Here is a 21,360-nt window from a genome sequence, read left to right as displayed (position 1 = left end):
CGGAGCCCAGTGTTTGTCTGTTTTTTTGCAGGCAAGTGAAGAATATCTTACGTGAAGGCCAGTTCCAAAATGTTCTTAGTTGGTTAAAGGGATAGAGGCTTCAGCTTAATGCTGTGCATTTGGAGTTTATATAGGACTATGAGAGGGTCATTTTGACTGAATCCATTTATTCAGTTTTTTGTGTATTTGAACTGATGGTTGCTCATAAATGTACCAGGTAACATGGAACCTGGCGCCAAACATAGGTGATTAACTCTGTATACATCTCCTTTTATTTGAGGCCTATTTGTTGGTGACTGTTAGGTTAATCAAGGTGATTACCACTTGGCACTGATATGGCCCAAAGTGTCAGGGTGTTGGCTGGACAAACCCCAATTGACCCACACAGGTAGAGGTTCTACTTGGAATGCATATTGATACCTTCTTATCAGCTCTTCCACCCCTGGGGGAACGTCTCCTCACTCTGACTTTTAAAAATGTGTTTACTTTAGAGATTTTAATTGAGAAATGGAAGTGTAAAAGGAGTGTTAACGTTGTTGCTGTATATTTTTAATTGTTATTTCTTTTTAAAAGATAAACCAGTCTTTGAAAAATGTTGAAACAGTTTCATAGCTCTTATGGCAACAAGACATTTAACTTGGGCTGAAATTCTTACTCGATCTCATAGTTTAACCTCTATATCGAGGTTCTCATGATGATACGTAATATTGCATATTATATCATTTGTTCTTGGTTTATTAAGATTTTTATATTTCTGTACCTGTTTATTGCTTCCTATTGTAATTCAGAACATTGTTTCATATATTTCTTTTATTTCCGATGCAGTGCTTCATATTAGTTTGTACCCAGTGTCAGTCATTTAATCTTTATTCTCTATTTTTATTCTATTTTACCTTTTTAAAAATCTCAGTAGTGCTTTGAGCTTGTTCAAAGGCTCCATATAAATAAGTGTATTATTATTACTATTAAAAGAATGCTACCACAATTCTGTTACTTTTAATCATACATGGGTCAGTGGTATTTGTAATTGCTGTACAGCAAAGTCTGTTATACCACTTTTTTATTAAGTGAAAATCTTGTTCAATATAGCTTTAAGACTGCAGCTAGCTGTGACAAATGTTGTAGCCTAGTACGTAAGACCACGTTCACATTACTACATTTTTGTTTAAAAACGGAGACATTTGTCTCCATTTTTACCTCTCATCCACACTATACTAGCGTTTTCAACTCACAAAAACAAATACTTCTAAAAGTGCTTTCCAAAGCCGCATACTTTTAAAAATAACGATGTGGAAGGGCAAAAACAAAGCAGACTCTATCACACTCTGATTAGTTCATGTTTATTACGTGGCTCTTCCTTGACTAGATCCTGCTCATTACAATTTCTTATTCCCTAATTAGTTACCCTTCACGGAAGAAAAACATATTTCGACATATCAGGCATAGAAGAGTTGCTTTCTATGACGCTTGCTGTGTTGTTTACCTCTATGCATCTATATTGCATTTTGTATGAATCTGAGAAATCATGGTTAAGCAACTAGTCACACCACATGATAGTTGCCAGTCATATATGTGCTCAAACTACACAAGCACGTTGAACCTGATTAACAAGACATGATGTGGGTGCTCAAATTATACTCTTATGTGTAAAATTCACATTGCACAATGAATTTTGGGAAATTTGATGACATCATCAGAAAATTGGCTTAAAAGCATCTCACTATAAGACAACCGACTGAAATTTCTGACATGACAGAAATTCTTTGAATTGTGTAACAACTCAATCATAAGATGTAGTTGGGCATTGCAACCACTCTCGTACTTAATGTGAAATGACTGCTGATGAAGCTGAAATTTGGGCTGACTCAGAAAATCACACAAAAGAGGCTTAAAATCACGCCAAAGTTATACAGTATATGCCAGGTTACAGACGTTTGTGCTATGTACTTGACCAATGTAGGCAGACAATAACATCATATGCATTTTTAGATAATTTCAGTATGGATAAAAATACTTCTGTAAACAAAGTTAAAATGCTAATGCAGACAGAGATTGTTTTTGTTTGAAAATGTAGTTTTCAAACTAAAACATAGTAGCTAATTTAGTAGCCTAAGGTATTGAATAAGAAAACAAAAAAAAAAGTCTCAGTCTGATAGGTTTCTGATTATAGAAAAACATGAACACTCCATCTATACTTGACCTGCTAAAGTAACTGTTCACTTTTTGTTAATATGCTATTTTAAATATTATGTTTGTTTAAATTGCAAAATGTTCTAATAAATGAAATTTTGGTATTCTCTTTCAGATGTGAATATTAATACAAGATGAAAGATCTTGGGAACACCCAAAAAGATGGAGAGTAAGTCATTATAGTGAATTTGACTGCATGCTCAAGAGGTTTCTATAACAAGCCATAAATGTCACTCAAAAACAGAAATATTATCAAAAGCTCAGGGTCATAACAATAAGAAGAGCAACTCGTCTGATGCTATTACAAAGGTTGGGTACACCAAGCTTGAACAATGTCTCCAGCTGAATGTTCCTTCTTACTGAATTTCATCTGCTCTTCCAAAAGAAAAGATGTGTAGGAAGGGCTAGAGCAAACTATAGGCAAAAGGAAAAGGTGGTCATAAAGTCCCAGCCTAATCCTATCAGACATCAGACTGTAGCCAGTCATGGAAGTGTTACCAGGATGGTGCAAGGTTTCACAAGGACCCAGCTGTGCTGGTAAATTTTCAGTAGGTTCCCAGGAACTACAGGAAAGGTGTAATAGAAATAAAACAACATCTAGATTTAGCCTGAATTGATTCGATTCCTGAGTGTTAGTGAACAAATCGGATAATTGTTTTCTTAGAAAGTCCTAGTTTACAGTGTCAAAAAGGAAAATTTTACATTTTGTCTCATTGTGTAACAAACAAAATGTTTATGAAGTAACACATTAGTCTAAATAAAGATGTTTCATTTGTACCTTTTACCTAAGCACTCTTGTAACCAGAGAAAGAAGGATCATAAACATATTTATGACCAATTTCTGTATTCTCGATAGGTAACAGCACTGTAGTACACTTTGCAAAACCTAATTTATATAGTTTTATTTTTTTTATAAATTAACTTAAAATACAAAGGTCTCACTTTCCAATATGTTTTCAAAATGTCAACATAAAACACAGCCTTAAGCCAGACATGGTTATATATTTACTTATTTGTTCTGTACATATATTTATGTTCAAATTTTTAGACCCTATCAAATCAGTCAGAAATTGAAGTAGACTGGCTAGAAGGCTTGTAGCACTTAAATGTGTTCAGTAATTGATTTATAGATATTGCCACTTGAGGGTAACATTCGTAGACTGCTGCCTACTGATGAAAAAAAATTATAATTTGAAGATGTGAATTTTCAAATATGCTGTAGTTAGGCAGATAGGGATTCTTCCATTTTAACAAGATGCCAGTGTAATAACAACAACAACAACAACATTTATTTATATAGCACATTTTCATACAAAAAAGTAGCTCAAAGTGCTTTACACAATGAAGAAAAGAAAAGTAAAAGACAAAAAATGAAATTAAATAAGACAACATTAGTTAACATAGAAAAAGAGTAAGGTCCGATGGCCAGGGGGGGACAGAAAAAACAAAAAAAAAATAACTCCAGGCGGCTGGAGAAAAAAATAAAATCTGCAGGGGTTACAGGCCACGAGACCGCCCAGTCCCCTCTGGGCATTCTACCTAACATAAATGAAATAGTCCCCTTTGTATTTACGGTTCTCATGGAAGGACTTGATGATGATGGTCATGCAGACTTCTGGCTTTTAATTCATCACTGTTGGAACATCATGGTGCTTTGAGTGGATGGTCCACCAAAAGGACACCGGAAAAGGAAACAGAAGAGAGAGTAGGGGTTAGTACAGATTTTAGAGCCACCATGAATAGTTATTATAATGAATTGGATATACAGAGTATCAGGATTAAATTACAGTGAAGTTATGAGAAGGCCATGTTAAAATAATGTGTTTTCATCAGTTTTTTGAAGTGCTCCACTGTATTAGCCTGGCGAATTCCTATTGGCAGGCTATTCCAGATTTTAAGTGCATAACAGCAGAAGGCCGCCTCACCACTTCTTTTAAGTTTTGCTCTTGGAATTCTAAGGAGACACTCATTTGAGGATCTGAGGTTACGATTTGGAATATAAGATGTCAGACATTCCGATATATAAGATGGGGCGAGATTATTTAAGGCTTTATAAACCATAAGCAGAATTTTAAAGTCAATCCTGAATGACACAGGTAACCAGTGTAGTGACATCAAAACTGGAGAGATGATAATGAAGGTTATCTAGATGTAGTGTTCATTAAGCAATGATTTTTCCATGAAGTGTTTCCTCAAATTTGGCAATTTAAGGATTACAATTTTTGGTGATCCTGAGGATAAGGGTGAAATTTGATTGGAGTCCGAAAAAATGTAAGCAGAACATTTCCAAAACATGACACCATAGGTTGTCTGGTTTTTAGAGCAAGCTGTGCAAGTCTGGTCTGATTCAGGGTTATGTTATTGGCAACTCAAGTTGAATAAGATTTATGCAATGCATAATGAAAATGAATTTCAGTACATGGAGAAATGCACAGGTGAAAAAGAATGTATTCTCTCCAGAGCTAACTTTGATACGTTTTCCGAAAATCTAAATATAAGATGCACAGTTATGGAAGTATTGGAATAGACATGAAGTATTTCCATTGTCAGTATTAGATGCATAGTAGGAAAGTTTTCAAAACTGCTTTTAGTGAAATTATGAGTTTGTGTATAATGGTGAGTTTAGATTCAAGGTTTAAAGGATTTAGATGTACATGCATGGCATAAAGTTTTATATGGACTTTCTTCAGTTTTGCTTTAGGGAATATCATTTATACAGAATGCTTGAAGTTTAGGTGTGTCTAAACAAATAAACTTTATTGAGCAGTACTTTTGTAACATTTTGAAAACAAAAACCTCTTATAGTATTCCCTAAATGTACAGTAAATACAGTACAGAGAATTTAGCTTTCTTAATGAGCAGTTTGTGAAAACATGGGCATGCTGATTTATTTGATAAAATTCCAAGCTTCAACATGGCTCAGCCTGCTTTGTGTTCAAGTTGAGTCCCAGTTGGGTTCTCCTGGCAGCCTCTTGACAGACAGGCACCTACATTGCTTTAAGAATATTGTGAGTATAAAAAGAAACTAATTCATTAAGCATATGCATAAATTTATTATTATTTATTTATGCATATTTTCATGTTCATATTAGATTTCATTTTTTTGCCCAGCAAAGGCAATATTGTAATTTTGTTTTATTTTAACTGCTAAATTTATTTTTTCTTTTTTTCCTAATTTTTATTGAATTTATTAAAATCAAATAACACTCCATACACAACTCGAGTTTTACAAAAAGAAAAAGAAAAAAAGAAAAAGGTTTGAAACAAATTAACCCCCCATATCTGTGCTAAATTTCTAATAGCATATATTGTGTTGGTGTTAAAAGTGGAAATATGCTTTATGGTGATGAATTTAATTGATTATGCCCTCTGGCTCTCGGATTCATTCATTTATCTTTGTTCAGTTCTTATAGTTAATGTATATAGACTGGTGGCTCACATGACTAGTTGACAACTTTTCAGGATGCCAGTATTTAAATATTGAAATCACTGTTTTGGATGTTAGATTTTTTTTCTGACTTTTGGCAATGCAGGTTTTTAAAATCTTCTTCTTTCGGCTGCTTCCATTAGGGTTTGCGACAGTGGATTATCTGCCTGCATCTTGTAAGATTACATCATGCAATGCATTCAAAGCAATAAGATTGAGTAAACCGTCAGTAGTAGTTTCTTTCTCACTTTGACTAATGCTTTTTTGTTTTGTAGGATAGATGGGGAAGAAAACTGTGACGAACAAATACACATGGACAGAAGCTTTTCTGTTGAAGATTTGCTGGATGAAGTTGAAAAGATTGGCACTGTGTCCAGCAGTGAGGAAAAGGTAATTGATCGAAAAAAGATTTAATTTCCTGCCGACTATACCTCTGTAGAATAATTATTTTCATAAAATATTGAATATGTTTAGTTTATTGCAGTATGAGACTCAGCATGACAAAGATTGAAGTGAGACATTTTTAAATCAGAATCTCATACATAAAATGCACCTATAAATAAAATGAGTTATTCAAATTCAAATAAGTGATATTTGCAGGATAGATCCGAAAGTAAACTGTGAATAAAAAATACACATGGACAGAATCATTTCTGTTGAAGATTTGCTGGATGAAGTTGAAAAGACTGCTGCAGTGTCCAGCAGTGAGGAAAAAGTAATTGATCAAAAATTACTTAATTTCCTGCCAACTATACCTCTGTAGAATAATTATTTTCATAAAATATTGAATGTGCTTAGTTTATTGCAGTATAAGGCTCAGTGTGAGAAAGATTGCAGTGAGACATGTAAAGCAGAATCTCATACATAAAATGCACCTGTATCATTCATATATATATATATATATATATATATATATATATATATATATATATATATATATATATACAACTAGTCATTTAGCCCATTACATTAACGGGCGCTAGAACAGTAGTGCATAAACATTAGTAGGAACAGTCTATATTAAATGGCAAGGGACTTTGACCTCATTCATTTTGTTGGTCGTATTTTTCTTTCTTTCAGTCTTTCTTTTATTGATGTTTACATGCTGAGCTGACCGTTCTTCGTGGGCTGCCGCCGTGTAATTTTCTGTGACAGTAATAATGTCTTGTACGGCTCTATTCAATAAGGGCGCGCACAAAAAGGCGAGCTTCAAAAGGGCGACCTCAATTGAGCGCGGCGAATAAAGGCGTTCGTAGATAATTTAGTTCAAATGGCTCTGGAATATGTGAAGAGCAACAAAGGTGCAGATCTTTATTTACGTGTGCCTTTATTCGCTGCGCCCAATTGAGGTTGCCCTTTTGAGGCTCGCCTTTTTGTGCGCGCCCTTATTGAAGGATACCGGCTTGTACGTCCACTGGCTTGTACGTCCGTAATATGCCTTTAATTTTCTCTGGCGGTAATACAGGCGTGCGTGTCTGTAATATGCCTTTAATCTCCTCTGACAGTAATACTGGCTTGTATGTGGCTGTAATATGCGTCACTGTATTGTGTACCTTTAATTTCCTCTCTCAGTAATAAAGGTTTGTATTTCCGTAAAACGCCTCTAACTTTCTCTGACAGTAATATCGCGCTCGCACCGTGCCCCGCGCATGCGTACTTCACCAGAAGACACCTGGACGCACACAGGGATTTTATATATATAGATGCATCCGGAAAGTATTCACAGAGCATCACTTTTTCCACATTTTGTTATGTTACAGCCTTATTCCAAAATGGGTTAAATTAATTTTTTCCCTCAGAATTCTACACACAACACCCCATAATGACAACGTGAAAAAAGTTTACTTGAGATTTTTGCAGATTTATTAAAAATAAAAAAAATGAGTAAGCACATGTACATAAGTATTCACAGCCTTTCCCATGAAGCTCGAAATTGAGCTCAGGTACATCCTGTTTCCCCTGGTCATCCTTGAGGTGTTTCTGCAGCTTAATTGGAGTCCACCTGTGGTAAATTCACTTGGTTGGACATGATTTGGAAAGACACACACCTGTCTATATAAGGTCCCACAGTTGGCAGTTCATGTCAGAGGACAAACTAAGCATGAAGTCAAAGGAATTGTCTGTAGACCTCCGAGACAGGATTGTCTCGAGGCACAAATCTGGGGAAGGTTACAGAAAAATTTCTGTTGCTTTGAAGGTCCCAATGAGCACAGTGGCCTCCATCATCCGTAAGTGGAAGAAGTTCGAAACCACCAGGACTCTTCCTAGAGCTGGCCGGCCATCTAAACTGAGCGATCGGGGGAGAAGGGCCTTAGTCAGGGAGGTGACCAAGAACCCGATGGTCACTCTGTCAGAGCTCCAGAGGTCCTCTGTGGAGAGAGGAGAACCTTCCAGAAGGACAACCATCTCTGCAGCAATCCACCAATCAGGCCTGTATGTTAGAGTCGCCAGACGGAATCCACTCCTTAGTAAAAGGCACATGGTAGCCCACCTGGAGTTTGCCAAAAGGCACCTGAAGGACTCTCAGACCATGAGAAAGAAAATTCTCTGGTCTGATGAGACAAAGATTGAACTCTTCGGCGTGATTGCCAGGTGTCACGTTTGGAAGAAACCTGGCACCATCCCTACAGTGAAGCATGGTGGTGGCAGCATCATGCTGTGGGGATGTTTTTCAGCGGCAGGGACTGGGAGACTAGTCAGGATAAAGGGAAAGATGACTGCAGCAATGTACAGAGACATCCTGGATGAAAACCTGCTCCAGAGCGCTCTTGACCTCAGACTGGGGCGACGGTTCATCTTTCAGCAGGACAATGACCCTAAGCACACAACCAAGATATCAAAGGAGTGGCTTCAGGACAACTCTGTGAATGTCCTTGAGTGGCCCAGCCAGAGCCCAGACTTGAATCCGATTGAACATCTCTGGAGAGATCTTAAAATGGCTGTGCACCGACGCTTCCCATCAACCTGATGGAGCTTGAGAGGTGCTGCAAAGAGGAATGGGCGAAACTGGCCAAGGTTAGGTGTGCCAAGCTTATATTCATATTTGTAATTGCTGCCAAAGGTGCATGGACAAAGTATTGAGCAAAGGCTATGAATACTTATGTACATGTGATTTCTCAGTTTTTTTATTTTTAATAAATTTGCAAAAACCTCAAGTAAACTTTTTTCATGTTGTCATTATGGGGTGTTGTGTGCAGAATTCTGAGGAAAAAAATTAATTTAATCCATTTTGGAATAAGGCTGTAACAAAATGTGGAGAAAGTGATGTGCTGTGAAAACTTACCTTATGCACTGTATATATATAAATATATATATATATATATATATATATATATATATATATATATATATATATAATATATATACAGTGGGTACGGAAAGTATTCAGACCCCCTTCAATTTTTCACTCTTTGTCATATTGCAGCCATCTGCTAAAATCATTTAAAGTAATTTTTTCCCTCATTAATGTACACACAGCATCCCATATTGACAGACAAAAAAAATAATTTTTGAAATTGTTGCAGATTTATTAAAAAAGAAAAACTGAAATATCACATGGTCCTAAGTATTCAGACCCTTTGCTCAGTATTTAGTAGAAGCACCCTTTTGAGCTAATACAGCCATGAGTCTTCTTGGGAAAGATGCAACAAGTTTTTCACACCTGGATTTGGGGATCCTCTGCCATTCCTCCTTGCAGATCCTCTCCAGTTCTGTCAGGTTGGATGGTAAACGTTGGTGGACAGCCATTTTTAGGTCTCTCCAGAGATGCTCAATTGGGTTTAAGTCAGGGCTCTGGCTAGGCCATTCAAGAGCAGTCACAGAGTTGTTGTGAAGCCACTCCTTCGTTATTTTAGCTGTGTGCTTAGGGTCATTGTCTTGTTGGAAGGTAAACCTTCGGCCAGTCTGAGGTCCTTAGCACTCTGGAGAAGGTTTTTGTCCAGGATATCCCTGTACTTGGCCGCATTCATCTTTCCCTCGATTGCAACCAGTCGTCCTGTCCCTGCAGCTGAAAAACACCCCCACAGCATGATGCTGCCACCGCCATGCTTCACTGTGGGGACTGTATTGGATAAGTGATGAGCAGTGCCTGGTTGTCTCCACACATACCGCTTAGAATTAAGGCCAAAAAGTTCTATCTTGGTCTCATCAGACCAGAGAGTCCTTCAGGTGTCTTTTAGCAAACTCCATGCGGGCTGTCATGTGTCTTGCACTGAGGAGAGGCTTCCGACAGGCCACTCTGCCATAAAGCCCTGACTGGTGGAGGGCTGCAGTGATGGTTGACTTTCTACAACTTTCTCCCATCTCCTGACTGCATCTCTGGAGCTCAGCCAAAGTGATCTTTGGGTTCTTGTTTACCTCTCTCACCAAGGCTCTTCTCCCCCGGTAGCTCAGCTTGGCCGGACGGCCAGCTCTAGGAAGGGTTCTGGTCGTCCCAAACGTCTTCCATTTAAGGATTATGGAGGCCACTGTGCTCTTGGGAACCTTAAGTGCAGCAGAAATTTTTTTGTAACCTTGGCCAGATCTGTGCCTTGCCACAATTCTGTCTCTGAGCTCTTCAGTCGGTTCCTTTGACCTCATGATTCTCATTTGCTCTGACATGTATTGTGAGCTGTAAGGTCTTATATAGACAGGTGTGTGGCTTTCCTAATCAAGTCCAATCAGTATAATCAAACACAGCTGGACTCAAATGAAGGTGATCTCAAGGATGATCAGAAGAAATGGAAAGCACGTGAGTTAAATATATGAGTGTCACAGCAAAGGGTCTGAATACTTAGGACCATGTGATATTTCAGTTTTTCTTTTTCAATAAATCTGCAACAATTTCAAAAATTCTTTTTTTTTTTGTCTGTCAATAGGAGGTGCTGTGTGTACATTAATGAGGGAAAAAAATAATGTAAATGATTTTATCAAATGGCTGAAATATGACAAAGAGTGAAAAATTGAAGGGGGTCTGAATACTTTCCGTACCCACTGTATATATATATATATATATATATATATATATATATAATATATGCAGCTGGAGATCCACAAAGGGAGAAAAAATGAATCGCGTATCATAAAGTAGTTTTTATTCCTGAGCTTTCAACCCCTGCCAGGGGTCTTCATTAGAGGATAATGCTTAGACTTACAAGAATCAAAGGCAATATATAGCAAAACATTACGTGGAGGGGGTGGGGGGGTGGAGTATTGGGTGTACAGTTTATTTATTATGAACATGTTCTTCTTAAGTTTGCATATGCTGGATTTATGTCCAAGTGTCTGTTGATGGCGTTCTCAGTTGATAGCCAAGATTCGGCCAGCTCTCTGCCTCTTTTAGTACTGGCCTTAAATTTTACTTGTACATTGTCCCAGTTAAATGTATGTCCTGTTGATTTAGTATGCGTGTAGATCAATGAAAGTGAGACCTTTCTTCTGACGGCGTTGCGATGTTCTTGTATACGTATTGCGATTCTTTTTGAAGTTTGTCCTATGTATACCGCTTAGCAAGAACTGCAATGAATGCTATAAACTGCGTTTTGTGTTTCTGCTATCGATTTCTTGTTTTTAGCATTAAAGATATACACTGTATATAATATGAACATAATATGCACGAATCATGTACAGATACTTCTAGTCAGTTTTCCCGCTCTTCATTGTCTCCAGTTCTGCTGGCACCAGGACCCATCACAGTTAACACCAGAAGCACCATGGTCAATGCCAATTGGTATTGTGTTTTTAAATCCATTCATCAGTGTCACTCTCCTGTCCTTACTCAACTTTCTATTTTACTACATTTCAAAAGCTTATGTTGTCACAATTATGAAAGTTTATTCATAAAATATGATTGATTTATATAACATTTTTTTTTACACAAGAAAGCCACAATCTACTTCATTGAATGTTTCTGTACAAACAAGACAGGTTAGTACCTATTTATCACAATGTATGCTTTTCCACATGCCTGTCTTGAAACTGTCTTCTCTCTTTTATCAGCTTTTCTTTTCTTGGACATTGCAGCCAGTTATGAAGGATACCAGCGGCCTTGAAACCAAGATCAGTATTGAGTGGAAAAAATGACGTCAGCTTTAGGGCTGGCAAGTGTTTTTGCCGTAGGCAAAGCTGTTAATTGCTCCCTGTGCCATCCCCTCCCCCCATTTTTAATAAATGATGCCAGAGAAAACTAGCAGTTTACTACTAATAAAAAATTAATATAAATTTGACTTAGCATTTTAGCAACTGAGTATCTATATATATATATATATATATATATATATATATATATATATATATATATATATATATATATATATATATATAATTCACTAAGCCAGGAAACAAGTAGCCGACCATGGAAAGCACGCCGGAAGGGGCGTGGATTCACTAAACCGCCGACAAGTAAGACGCCAATGGCACACGCAGGAAGGAGCCACGCCCACCAACTCTTAGACCATTGGATACGACGAAAAAATCACAGTCACGCCCACCAACTCGGATGCGATGCCTCGAAAAACATGCCGTCATTTCTGTTTGTCTGTGCCACATTCCACTTGCAGCTCTGAGCTACGTTGACTTTTCATTAGTCAACCTCAGTGGAATCTTGGTTCACACAGAGGCAGCGCGAGAGAGAGACAGAGGCACACACAGGCAGTGCGAGAGAGAGAGCCGCGCGCGCGCACACACACACACACACACACACACAGAGGCAACGCCCGCCTCGAAAAACATGCCGTCATTTCTGTTTGTCTGTGCCACATTCCACTTGCAGCTCTGAGCTACGTTGACTTTTCATTAGTCAACCTCAGTGGAATCTTGGTTCACACAGAGGCAGCACGAGAGAGAGCCGTGCGCGCACACACACACAAACACACACACACAGAGGCAACGCCACAGAGAAACAGAGGCATACACAGACGCACACACACACAGAGGCAACGCCACACAGGCAGCGCGAGAGAGAGAGCCGCGCGCACACACACACACACACATACCACAGGATCACCTGTGACATTGCCTTCACGTTGTTTTCCTTTTATTTATAATCCTGTTGAGCACATCAGACACCCAGGCAAACAACACTGAATAATCAATAGCTCCAACTACTTTGCCCGCCCCCACTCCTCACCTGAGTCGGTTTCGTCTCTATTCAGCAGTGTTTGCCAAACTCGGTCCTGGTGAACCCCTGTGGCTGCAGGGTTTTGTTCCAACCAGATTCCTAATCATTAATGCCGGTGAAACTCATCCGGGATAAGTCGGTTTTTCAAACGCAGCCGTGTAGCAGATTAGTCTAGCAAGATGTAATAATCCCAGATGAATGCGCGGCCTCGCGCTGAGTGAAAAGCCAATATATATTGAGTCTACAAAACATGATCACCAAGTCTTTGATAAAAGAACGGGCGCATTTTTTTCACACAAGCTGAGTGGGTAGGTGTTAGTTAATTAGCAACTGGAAGGATTAAAAAACATTGAAAAAGCGGCGCGGATTGGTTTGCAGCGTGTAAAACAGTTTGTTTGTCGCGGATAATTTCCTATCCACACAGGGACAAACCGGGAAGTGAACCCACAATGTTCCACAATGCACCGGGCCACATGTTCATTTTTTCCCCTGTGCTTAAAAGACATTAAAAAACTGTTTCTCAACTGTGACTCCCGAACAACTCAGTACGCGAAAAGCGGCCACAATCGCAAACAACAATGAAAACTCTACGTGACTCACAGGTAGTGATGTGCCGTTCTATACTAAGGTTTCGACACTGTGTCGAGCTTTCAAAGCACTGCAGATTTTAATACTTGATCGAATAATGACATCTGTGATTTAAGGATTTCACATTTTCTTTCTCAAATGTGCTTACCTATATCATGTCAAAGTACAGGGATAAACCTTTATTTTCTGTCTACTCCGTTTTAATTAAGACAGACCAAACAAAACATTTAAGGCTATTAAATGTGGTCTCAAGAAAAGATCAGGGTTAATTATAGTACTAATATTGAATGTGAGCTATGGACCCGCTATACCACAGGAACACATTGCCTTCAAGCCTGCTCTCGCTCACTGTAACTTACTGGCTTTCTCTCTCTCTCTTCACTCGCTCACACACTGCACAGGGGAGAAATGCCCAAACCACGAGTCTACACTGTGAGTGCGATGATTATTTATTTAAAAATGGGCTTTTGAAGGGGAGCTGTGGACCCGCTATACCACAGGATCACCTGTGACATTGCCTTCACATTGTTTTCCTTTTATTTATAATCCTGTTGAGCAGATCAGACACCCAGGCAAACAACACTGAATAATCAATAGCTCCAACTACTTTGCCCGCCCCCACTCCTCACCTGAGTCGGTTTCGTCTCTGTTCAGCAGTGTTTGCTAAACTCGGTCCTGGTGAACCCCTGTGGCTGCAGGGTTTTGTTCCAACCAGATTCCTAATCATTAATGCCGGTGAAACTCATCCGGGATAAGTTGGTTTTTCAAATGCAGCCGTGTAGCAGATTAGTCTAGCAAGATGTAATAATCCCAGATGAATGCGCGCCCTCGCGCTGAGTGAAAAGCCAATATATATTGAGTCTACAAAACATGATCACCAAGTCTTTGATAAAAGAACGGGCGCATTTTTTTCACACAAGCTGAGTGGGTGGGTGTTAGTTAGTTAATTAGCAACTCGAAGGATTAAAAAACATTGAAAAAGCAGCGCGGATTGGTTTGCAGCGTGCAAAACAGTTTGTTTGTCGCGTATAATTTGCTATCCACACAGGGACAAACCGGGAAGTGAACCCACAATCTTCCACAATGCACCAGGCCACATGTTCATTTTTTCCCCTGTGCTTAAAATACATTAAAAAACTGTTTCTCAACTGTGACTCCCAAACAACTCAGTACGCGAAAAGCAGCCAGAATCGCAAACAGTGATGCGCCGTTCTATACTAAGGTTTCGACACTGTGTTTTTAATACTTGATCGAATAATAACATCTGTGATTTAAGGATTTCACATTTTCTTTCTCAAATGTCCTTACCTATATCATGGCAAAGTACAGGGATAAACCTTTATTTTCTGTCTACTCCGTTTTAATTAAGACAGACCAAACAAAACATTTAAGGCTATTAAATGTGATCTCAAGAAAAGATCAGGGTTAATTATAATACTAATAACAAGAGCGATTATAATGATACAGTACAAAAGTAAATACTAATTGAAAGAGCCGGGAATGCATGAGGTGAGGCGTCTTATTTTGTTTAACTCTTGCTATCGTATAGTACATTCTGCCTGTCGGCATTAGTTATATTTATATTTTTTAGACATCAGACACTAGAAGCTGCTGACGAACCCTTCTCTTCGTTGTCAGTCTGTAGCTGCGAAAAAATAAAAGCAATACGACTTTTAACAGATGTCATTGAAGTGTATCATAACTTTCTGTAACGTTAATGAAAATGGCCAGGAGGTGTCACGAGACAGGCGAGTGTCAAATGCTTCGAAGCTTCAATACGATTTCCGACACAATTGCTTCAAACATGTTGATGCTTCGCGAGGCTTCACCCCGCCCATCAACGTCCTTCCCCTCTCCTCCGGATTTTTCAAATGTTAATTTTTTCCCTGTGCTTAAAAATCATTTAAAAAGCGGCCTGATTATGCGGCGTATGGTACGCCGCGGGTTGGCTAGTAAATAATATATAACGATAAAATATAATGAATAAATTAATTGATTGATGGTAGTTCTAGTTTACAAACAGAATATCAGTTTGAAAAAGTAAATATGTTTAATTAAAAAGCTCACACATGATGGCTCAGTTGTATGGTTTTGTATTAATTTTCAGTAATTTCACTAACTGATCACATTAATATTAGGACAGAATAATCATAATGATGATAACAATAATGTTGTACAGGCATAATATGCATACAGTGGTGTGAAAAACTATTTGCCCCCTTCCTGATTTCTTATTCTTTTGCATGTTTGTCACACAAAATGTTTCTGATCATCAAACACATTTAACCATTAGTCAAATATAACACAAGTAAACACAAAATGCAGTTTTTAAATGATGGTTTTTATTATTTAGGGAGAAAAAAGATCCAAACCTACATGGCCCTGTGTGAAAAAGTAATTGGCCCCTTGTTAAAAAATAACCTAACTGTGGTGTATCACACCTGAGTTCAATTTCCGTAGCCACCCCCAGGCCTGATTACTGCCACACCTGTTTCAATCAAGAAATCACTTAAATAGGAGCTGCCTGACACAGAGAAGTAGACCAAAAGCACCTCAAAAGCTAGACATCATGCCAAGATCCAAAGAAATTCAGGAACAAATGAGAACAGAAGTAATTGAGATCTATCAGTCTGGTAAAGGTTATAAAGCCATTTCTAAAGCTTTGGGACTCCAGCGAAGCACAGTGAGAGCCATTATCCACAAATGGCAAAAAGATGGAACAGTGGTGAACCTTCCCAGGAGTGGCCGGCCGACCAAAATTACCCCAAGAGCGCAGAGACGACTCATCCGAGAGGTCACAAAAGACCCCAGGACAACGTCTAAAGAACTGCAGGCCTCACTTGCCTCAATTAAGGTCAGTGTTCACGACTCCACCATAAGAAAGAGACTGGGCAAAAACGGCCTGCATGGCAGATTTCCAAGACGCAAACCACTGTTAAGCAAAAAGAACATTAGGGCTCGTCTCAATTTTGCTAAGAAACATCTCAATGATTGCCAAGACTTTTGGGAAAATATCTTGTGGACTGATGAGACAAAAGTTGAACTTTTTGGAAGGCAAATGTCCCGTTACATCTGGCGTAAAAGGAACACAGCATTTCAGAAAAAGAACATCATACCAACAGTAAAATATGGTGGTGGTAGTGTGATGGTCTGGGGTTGTTTTGCTGCTTCAGGACCTGGAAGGCTTGCTGTGATAGATGGAACCATGAATTCTACTGTCTACCAAAAAATCCTGAAGGAGAATGTCCGGCCATCTGTTCGTCAACTCAAGCTGAAGCGATCTTGGGTGCTGCAACAGGACAATGACCCAAAACACACCAGCAAATCCACCTCTGAATGGCTGAAGAAGACTTTGGAGTGGCCTAGTCAAAGTCCTGACCTGAATCCAATTGAGATGCTATGACATGACCTTAAAAAGGCGGTTCATGCTAGAAAACCCTCAAATAAAGCTGAATTACAACAATTTTGCAAAGATGAGTGGGCCAAAATTCCTCCAGAGCGCTGTAACAGACTCATTGCAAGTTATCGCAAACGCTTGATTGCAGTTATTGCTGCTAAGGGTGGCCCAACAAGTTATTAGGTTCAGGGGGCAATTACTTTTTCACACAGGGTCATGTAGGTTTGGATTTTTTTTTCTCCCTAAATAATAAAAACCACCATTTACAAACTGCATTTTGTGTTTACTTGTGTTATATTTGACTAATGGTTAAATGTGTTTGATGATCAGAAACATTTTGTGTGACAAACATGCAAAAGAATAAGAAATCAGGAAGGGGGCAAATAGTTTTTCACACCACTGTATATTAAATATATAGGTTTTAAAGTGTATGCTGACCAGTTCGGCGATTATGCGGAACTCTAGCCTTGGAGTATTTTGATTACACTTACTGTATTTTGAGGATTTATAACATGATTCCTCAAACACACGTAAGTGAGTCTAAAACCACTCCTAATGGCAGTGCACTGTGCTTAAAAAAATAAAGGAAGCAAACAAAATAAAAATAAAAATCTATGTAATGTATGTATCCAAAATATGCATTGAGAAAATAAGGGTGGAAGAGAAGATAAAGGACGCACTTGCTAAAAAGAACACAGTAGTAATACAAATTAAACTATGAACTTGCACCTAGAGAAAATAAACAATTAAGGACATTTACCTAAAGACCACCTCTGCTTAGTCTAATACATTGCACTTTGGGATTTAGAAAACCACTTGCAAAGGGTTCCCTGGTTAGCACATAAAGTTGAGAGAAATGGTTGCAGTCTGGACACAGGTGAGAATTTGTTGGTAAAGTAATGTACATCCATTTACATCGACGTTATTCTATCCAGCACGATTGATGGTACCTGACCTTGTTAAAAAAAATGGATGTACTGTAAATTCTGCTCATGATCTTGTCCGGTGTATGTTACTCGTCTTGCATCCAGCAGCAGTGGAGGAAGTGCTGTAAGAAGCGCTGGGGTAGTGATTTGGTGAGGATTAAGCTGAAACTGGCTTTGTTTCATCGATCATTTGATGCTCGGATCTGGGAAGGCTGTGACAAGCAGAATCTTTTTCTTATCTGCTGGACCCTTCAACTTAAATATACTGGTCTTCCACCTGTGGCCGTGGATCAGTCGGTTGGATCTCTCCGATGTCTCCCTGGAGTTAATTATGGTAATCTTCACCTATTGGGAGCTCCACAACATTTAGTGAGCGAATGCTTCTTTATTAAAATCACTTTGTTCAATGCTAGAAATTTACTGAAAAAAAATAATTTTAAATGAAGCTTTTATCTCTTGTGAATTGGACTTCTAATTTCTGACAGATACTTGGCTGAGCGAGAGTGACCTAAGCTTTTTTTCTGAACTTTCTCCTCTGGTTTGTAGTTTTTTTTTTTTTGTTTTTTTTTTTAAGCACTCCCAGGTATACAGGCCAGGATGGAGGTTTGGCTGTAGTTTTTAAGAATCACTTTAAATGTCAGTTATTACCTACTGTGACTTTTTCTAGCTTTGAGGTTCAATTGATTAAGGTGGTGTATAGACCTTCCCACTCATGTAAGGATTTCATCCAAGAATTGTCTGATTTTTTTTGGAATCAAATCATGTTATATATGATTGCGTTTTAGTTCTTGTGGAGTTTAATATTCATATTTCTTGTTCTTCCAAACCTCTGGCCAAGGATTTTTTACATCTTATGGAGTCTTTTGATTTTGTTCAGTTTGTTACAGGTCCCACTCATAAACATGGTCATATCCTGGACTTTGTATTTTCGTCTGGATTCTCTATTTATAACATTGAAATGGATGATGAATATCTTTCAGATCACAGCTTTATTACATTTGATGCTAATCAGTGCCCGATCCTCCTAGTAATTTGTTGTGCAACTTTATTTACGCATCTGCTAGCCTTTTCTGTAATTCTTACGAAACTTTCTTTATCATCTAGGGGTGAAGCTTGTGAATCAGTTCACATCTACTTGTATGGGTGTTTAGAATGTTGTAGCTCCAGTGAAAGAAAGGAAACGTAAAACCAGAAGACAGCTGTAGTTTAATGATGCTACACATTCTCTGAGAAGGATATGTAGAAAGGCTGAGAGAAAGTAGAGGAAGGATTGCATACTTGTCTCCTATGACATTTTCAAAGACACTTGTTAATTATCAAGAAGCTGTGAAGGCTGCAAGAACATTTTTTTTTTTTTCAAATGTTATTGCGAGCAACTGTGATAATCCTATGATTTTGTTTTTGATGCTGTGGCTAATCCTTATGGGAGTTTTTGCAATACTTTATCAGTAAAATTACTGATATCAGAGATAATATTGTACCTGTTGCTCCGGATCTGTCAGTGGGCGTCATTCACTTATCTTCATACTTCATCAGTTTCAGCTAGTCTTATTTTCGGACCTGACAAAAATTGTAAGTTGTATGAAGCTGTCTGTTTGTCCTCTTGATTTAATGCCTGCTCAGTTCTTTAAAGGGGTGTTTGATGTAATTGGTCCTAATGTGCTGTCAATTGTTAATAGATTATTGAAGATGGGGACTATTCCTATGTTCTTTAAGCATGCAGTGTTTCAACACCTGTTAAAAAAGCAAACCTTTATCCCTTGGTTCCTAGTAGCTTTTGTCTCATTTCCAAATGACTTTCTCGCCAAAGTTTTGGAGAAAGTTGTAGGTACAGCTACAGGCTTTTTTGGAGCATAACAATATTCTTGTTAAGTTTCAATCAGGATTCAGAACATTTCACAGCACTGAATTAGCACTGCTAAGAGTGACGAATGGTCTACTGCTGGCAGCTGATTTGGGAAGTGCTCAGTGCTAATTTTATTGGATTTGAGCACTGTGTTTGACAGAGTTGATATGGCATTCTGATTAACAGGTTTGAACGTTGGGTTGGTATTCGGGGTACTGCCCTTAAGTGGTTTGTGGATTACCTCAGATGCAGGATGTCTTCTGTATATGTTGGTAGTTCAGCGTCTCCTACTGCTTTTCTAATCTGTGGGGCACCCCAGGGGTCTGTTTTAGGTCCGGTCATCTTCTCTTTATATGTTACCATTCTGCTCTATACTAAACAGTTATAACATCCTGTATCATTGCTATGCTGATGATACCCAAATTTACTTCCCATTGCAATCGGGGAATTGGAGTCGGTGACAAAGATTTTTAACTGCTTAGGTGATAATGAAACATTCGATTGCACTTAACTTCCTGCAGTCAAATGAGTCAAAAACTGAAGTAATTCTATTTGGTCAACCCACTGTTCTCTGAAACATTGTTAGCACATTGGGTCCATTTGCTCAGCACTTAAAGCCCTGTGCTCAGAGTAATCTTGGATTCAGGTTTTAAATTTGACAAACAGATCAGTGCTGTGGTAAAGATTAGTTTTTCCTACCTCAGGGCGATCAAGGAAGTCAATCCATTTTTGTCATTTAATGACCTACAAAAGCTCATTCATGCTTTTGTCATGTGTTGTTTGGATTATTGTAATGCCCTGTGTGTTGAGGTATCCAGTACAACACTGTCTCACCTGCAAATGGTGCAGAATGGAGCTACTAGAGTTTTGACCAGCAAGCAAAAAAACGGATCACATTGCTTTGTTTTTGTCCTGTCTTCGTTGGCTCCCTGCTAGTTACAAGGTGAATTTTAAGATTTTATTGTTCGTTTTTACTTAGCTAATCTACTCGTCAGCCAGGCAGCTGAGGTCTTCAGATCAGCTATTGCTTACTGTCTCAAGCACATGGTTGAAGCTGAGGGGTGATCACGCCTTTGCAGTGGCTGGCACTAAATTATGGAACGCTTTGCCCCTTGTAATAAGGTCGGATCCCACACTTAGTTTTAAGTTTCTGCTAAAAAAGCACTTTTATTCACTTGCTTTTTAGGTTATGAATTTGAGTGTTTAAATCTTTCTATTTATATTGTTTATACTGTGTTCATCTTATATATGTATTTTATTTTGCATAATTTTATGTAAGCTATTTATGTTTGTGTGTTGATGTATGTATAATGTTTACCTTTTGTTTTTCTTGATAATTCCTTATCTGGCTTTTATTTCATAGTGTTACCTTTTATTCTATGTAAAGCACTTTGGTCAACTTCTAGTATTTTAAGTGTGCTATATAAATAAATAAAAAAGTTTAAAAGTTGAATACAGTGGCACATGTGAAATTTAGCTAGCGTTTTCTTCATGAGATGGTCAAATCTTTTGCAAATTGTTAAAACACTAAAGATTTTTATGGCAGTGTAGCAATCCTACCTTATTTCTACCTTTTCCTGTTAGGTCATTATGAGCAGCCTGTTTTCATTCTAACTCCAGGTTAGTGGCTGTAGTGCATGTGCCATGCATAAACACGATAACTACTAGAGGCATTTAAAGTCCTAGTGTAAATTTCAATAACTGATAGAATCTAAATCTAAAACTCCTACTAAAGCTGTTTTTTGTGAAAACTAGTAGACACTAGTGCTCTTGAGGCACCAGTGCAGTTAAATGTTCTACTCCTTCTGAATCTGCTTATTCTAGCACAGAATCATGGACCATACCAATAAAGTATTTATTTTTAAAAATATATTTGCCCTTCTTTCTTAT

At 38.2% G+C, this 21,360-nt stretch overlaps 1 protein-coding gene across 2 annotated transcripts in view; it reads left to right on the top strand.

The window, feature by feature from the left end:
• Positions 1-21,360, top strand: part of ubxn2a (UBX domain protein 2A) — an 84,488-nt gene that overhangs the window by 23,680 nt on the left and 39,448 nt on the right. For both annotated transcript variants that reach the window (XM_028797378.2, XM_051924935.1), the window contains exons 2-3: positions 2,306-2,359; positions 5,893-6,007. In XM_028797378.2, the coding sequence (XP_028653211.1) occupies positions 2,325-2,359; positions 5,893-6,007 (150 nt within the window). In that variant the 5' untranslated portion in view covers positions 2,306-2,324. The remainder of the gene's footprint in view (positions 1-2,305; positions 2,360-5,892; positions 6,008-21,360) is intronic.

This window comes from Erpetoichthys calabaricus, chromosome 3 (assembly GCF_900747795.2).
Source record: "Erpetoichthys calabaricus chromosome 3, fErpCal1.3, whole genome shotgun sequence".
Classification (NCBI taxonomy): Eukaryota; Metazoa; Chordata; class Cladistia; order Polypteriformes; family Polypteridae; genus Erpetoichthys; species Erpetoichthys calabaricus.
This window is presented reverse-complemented; position numbering and strand designations above follow the sequence as displayed.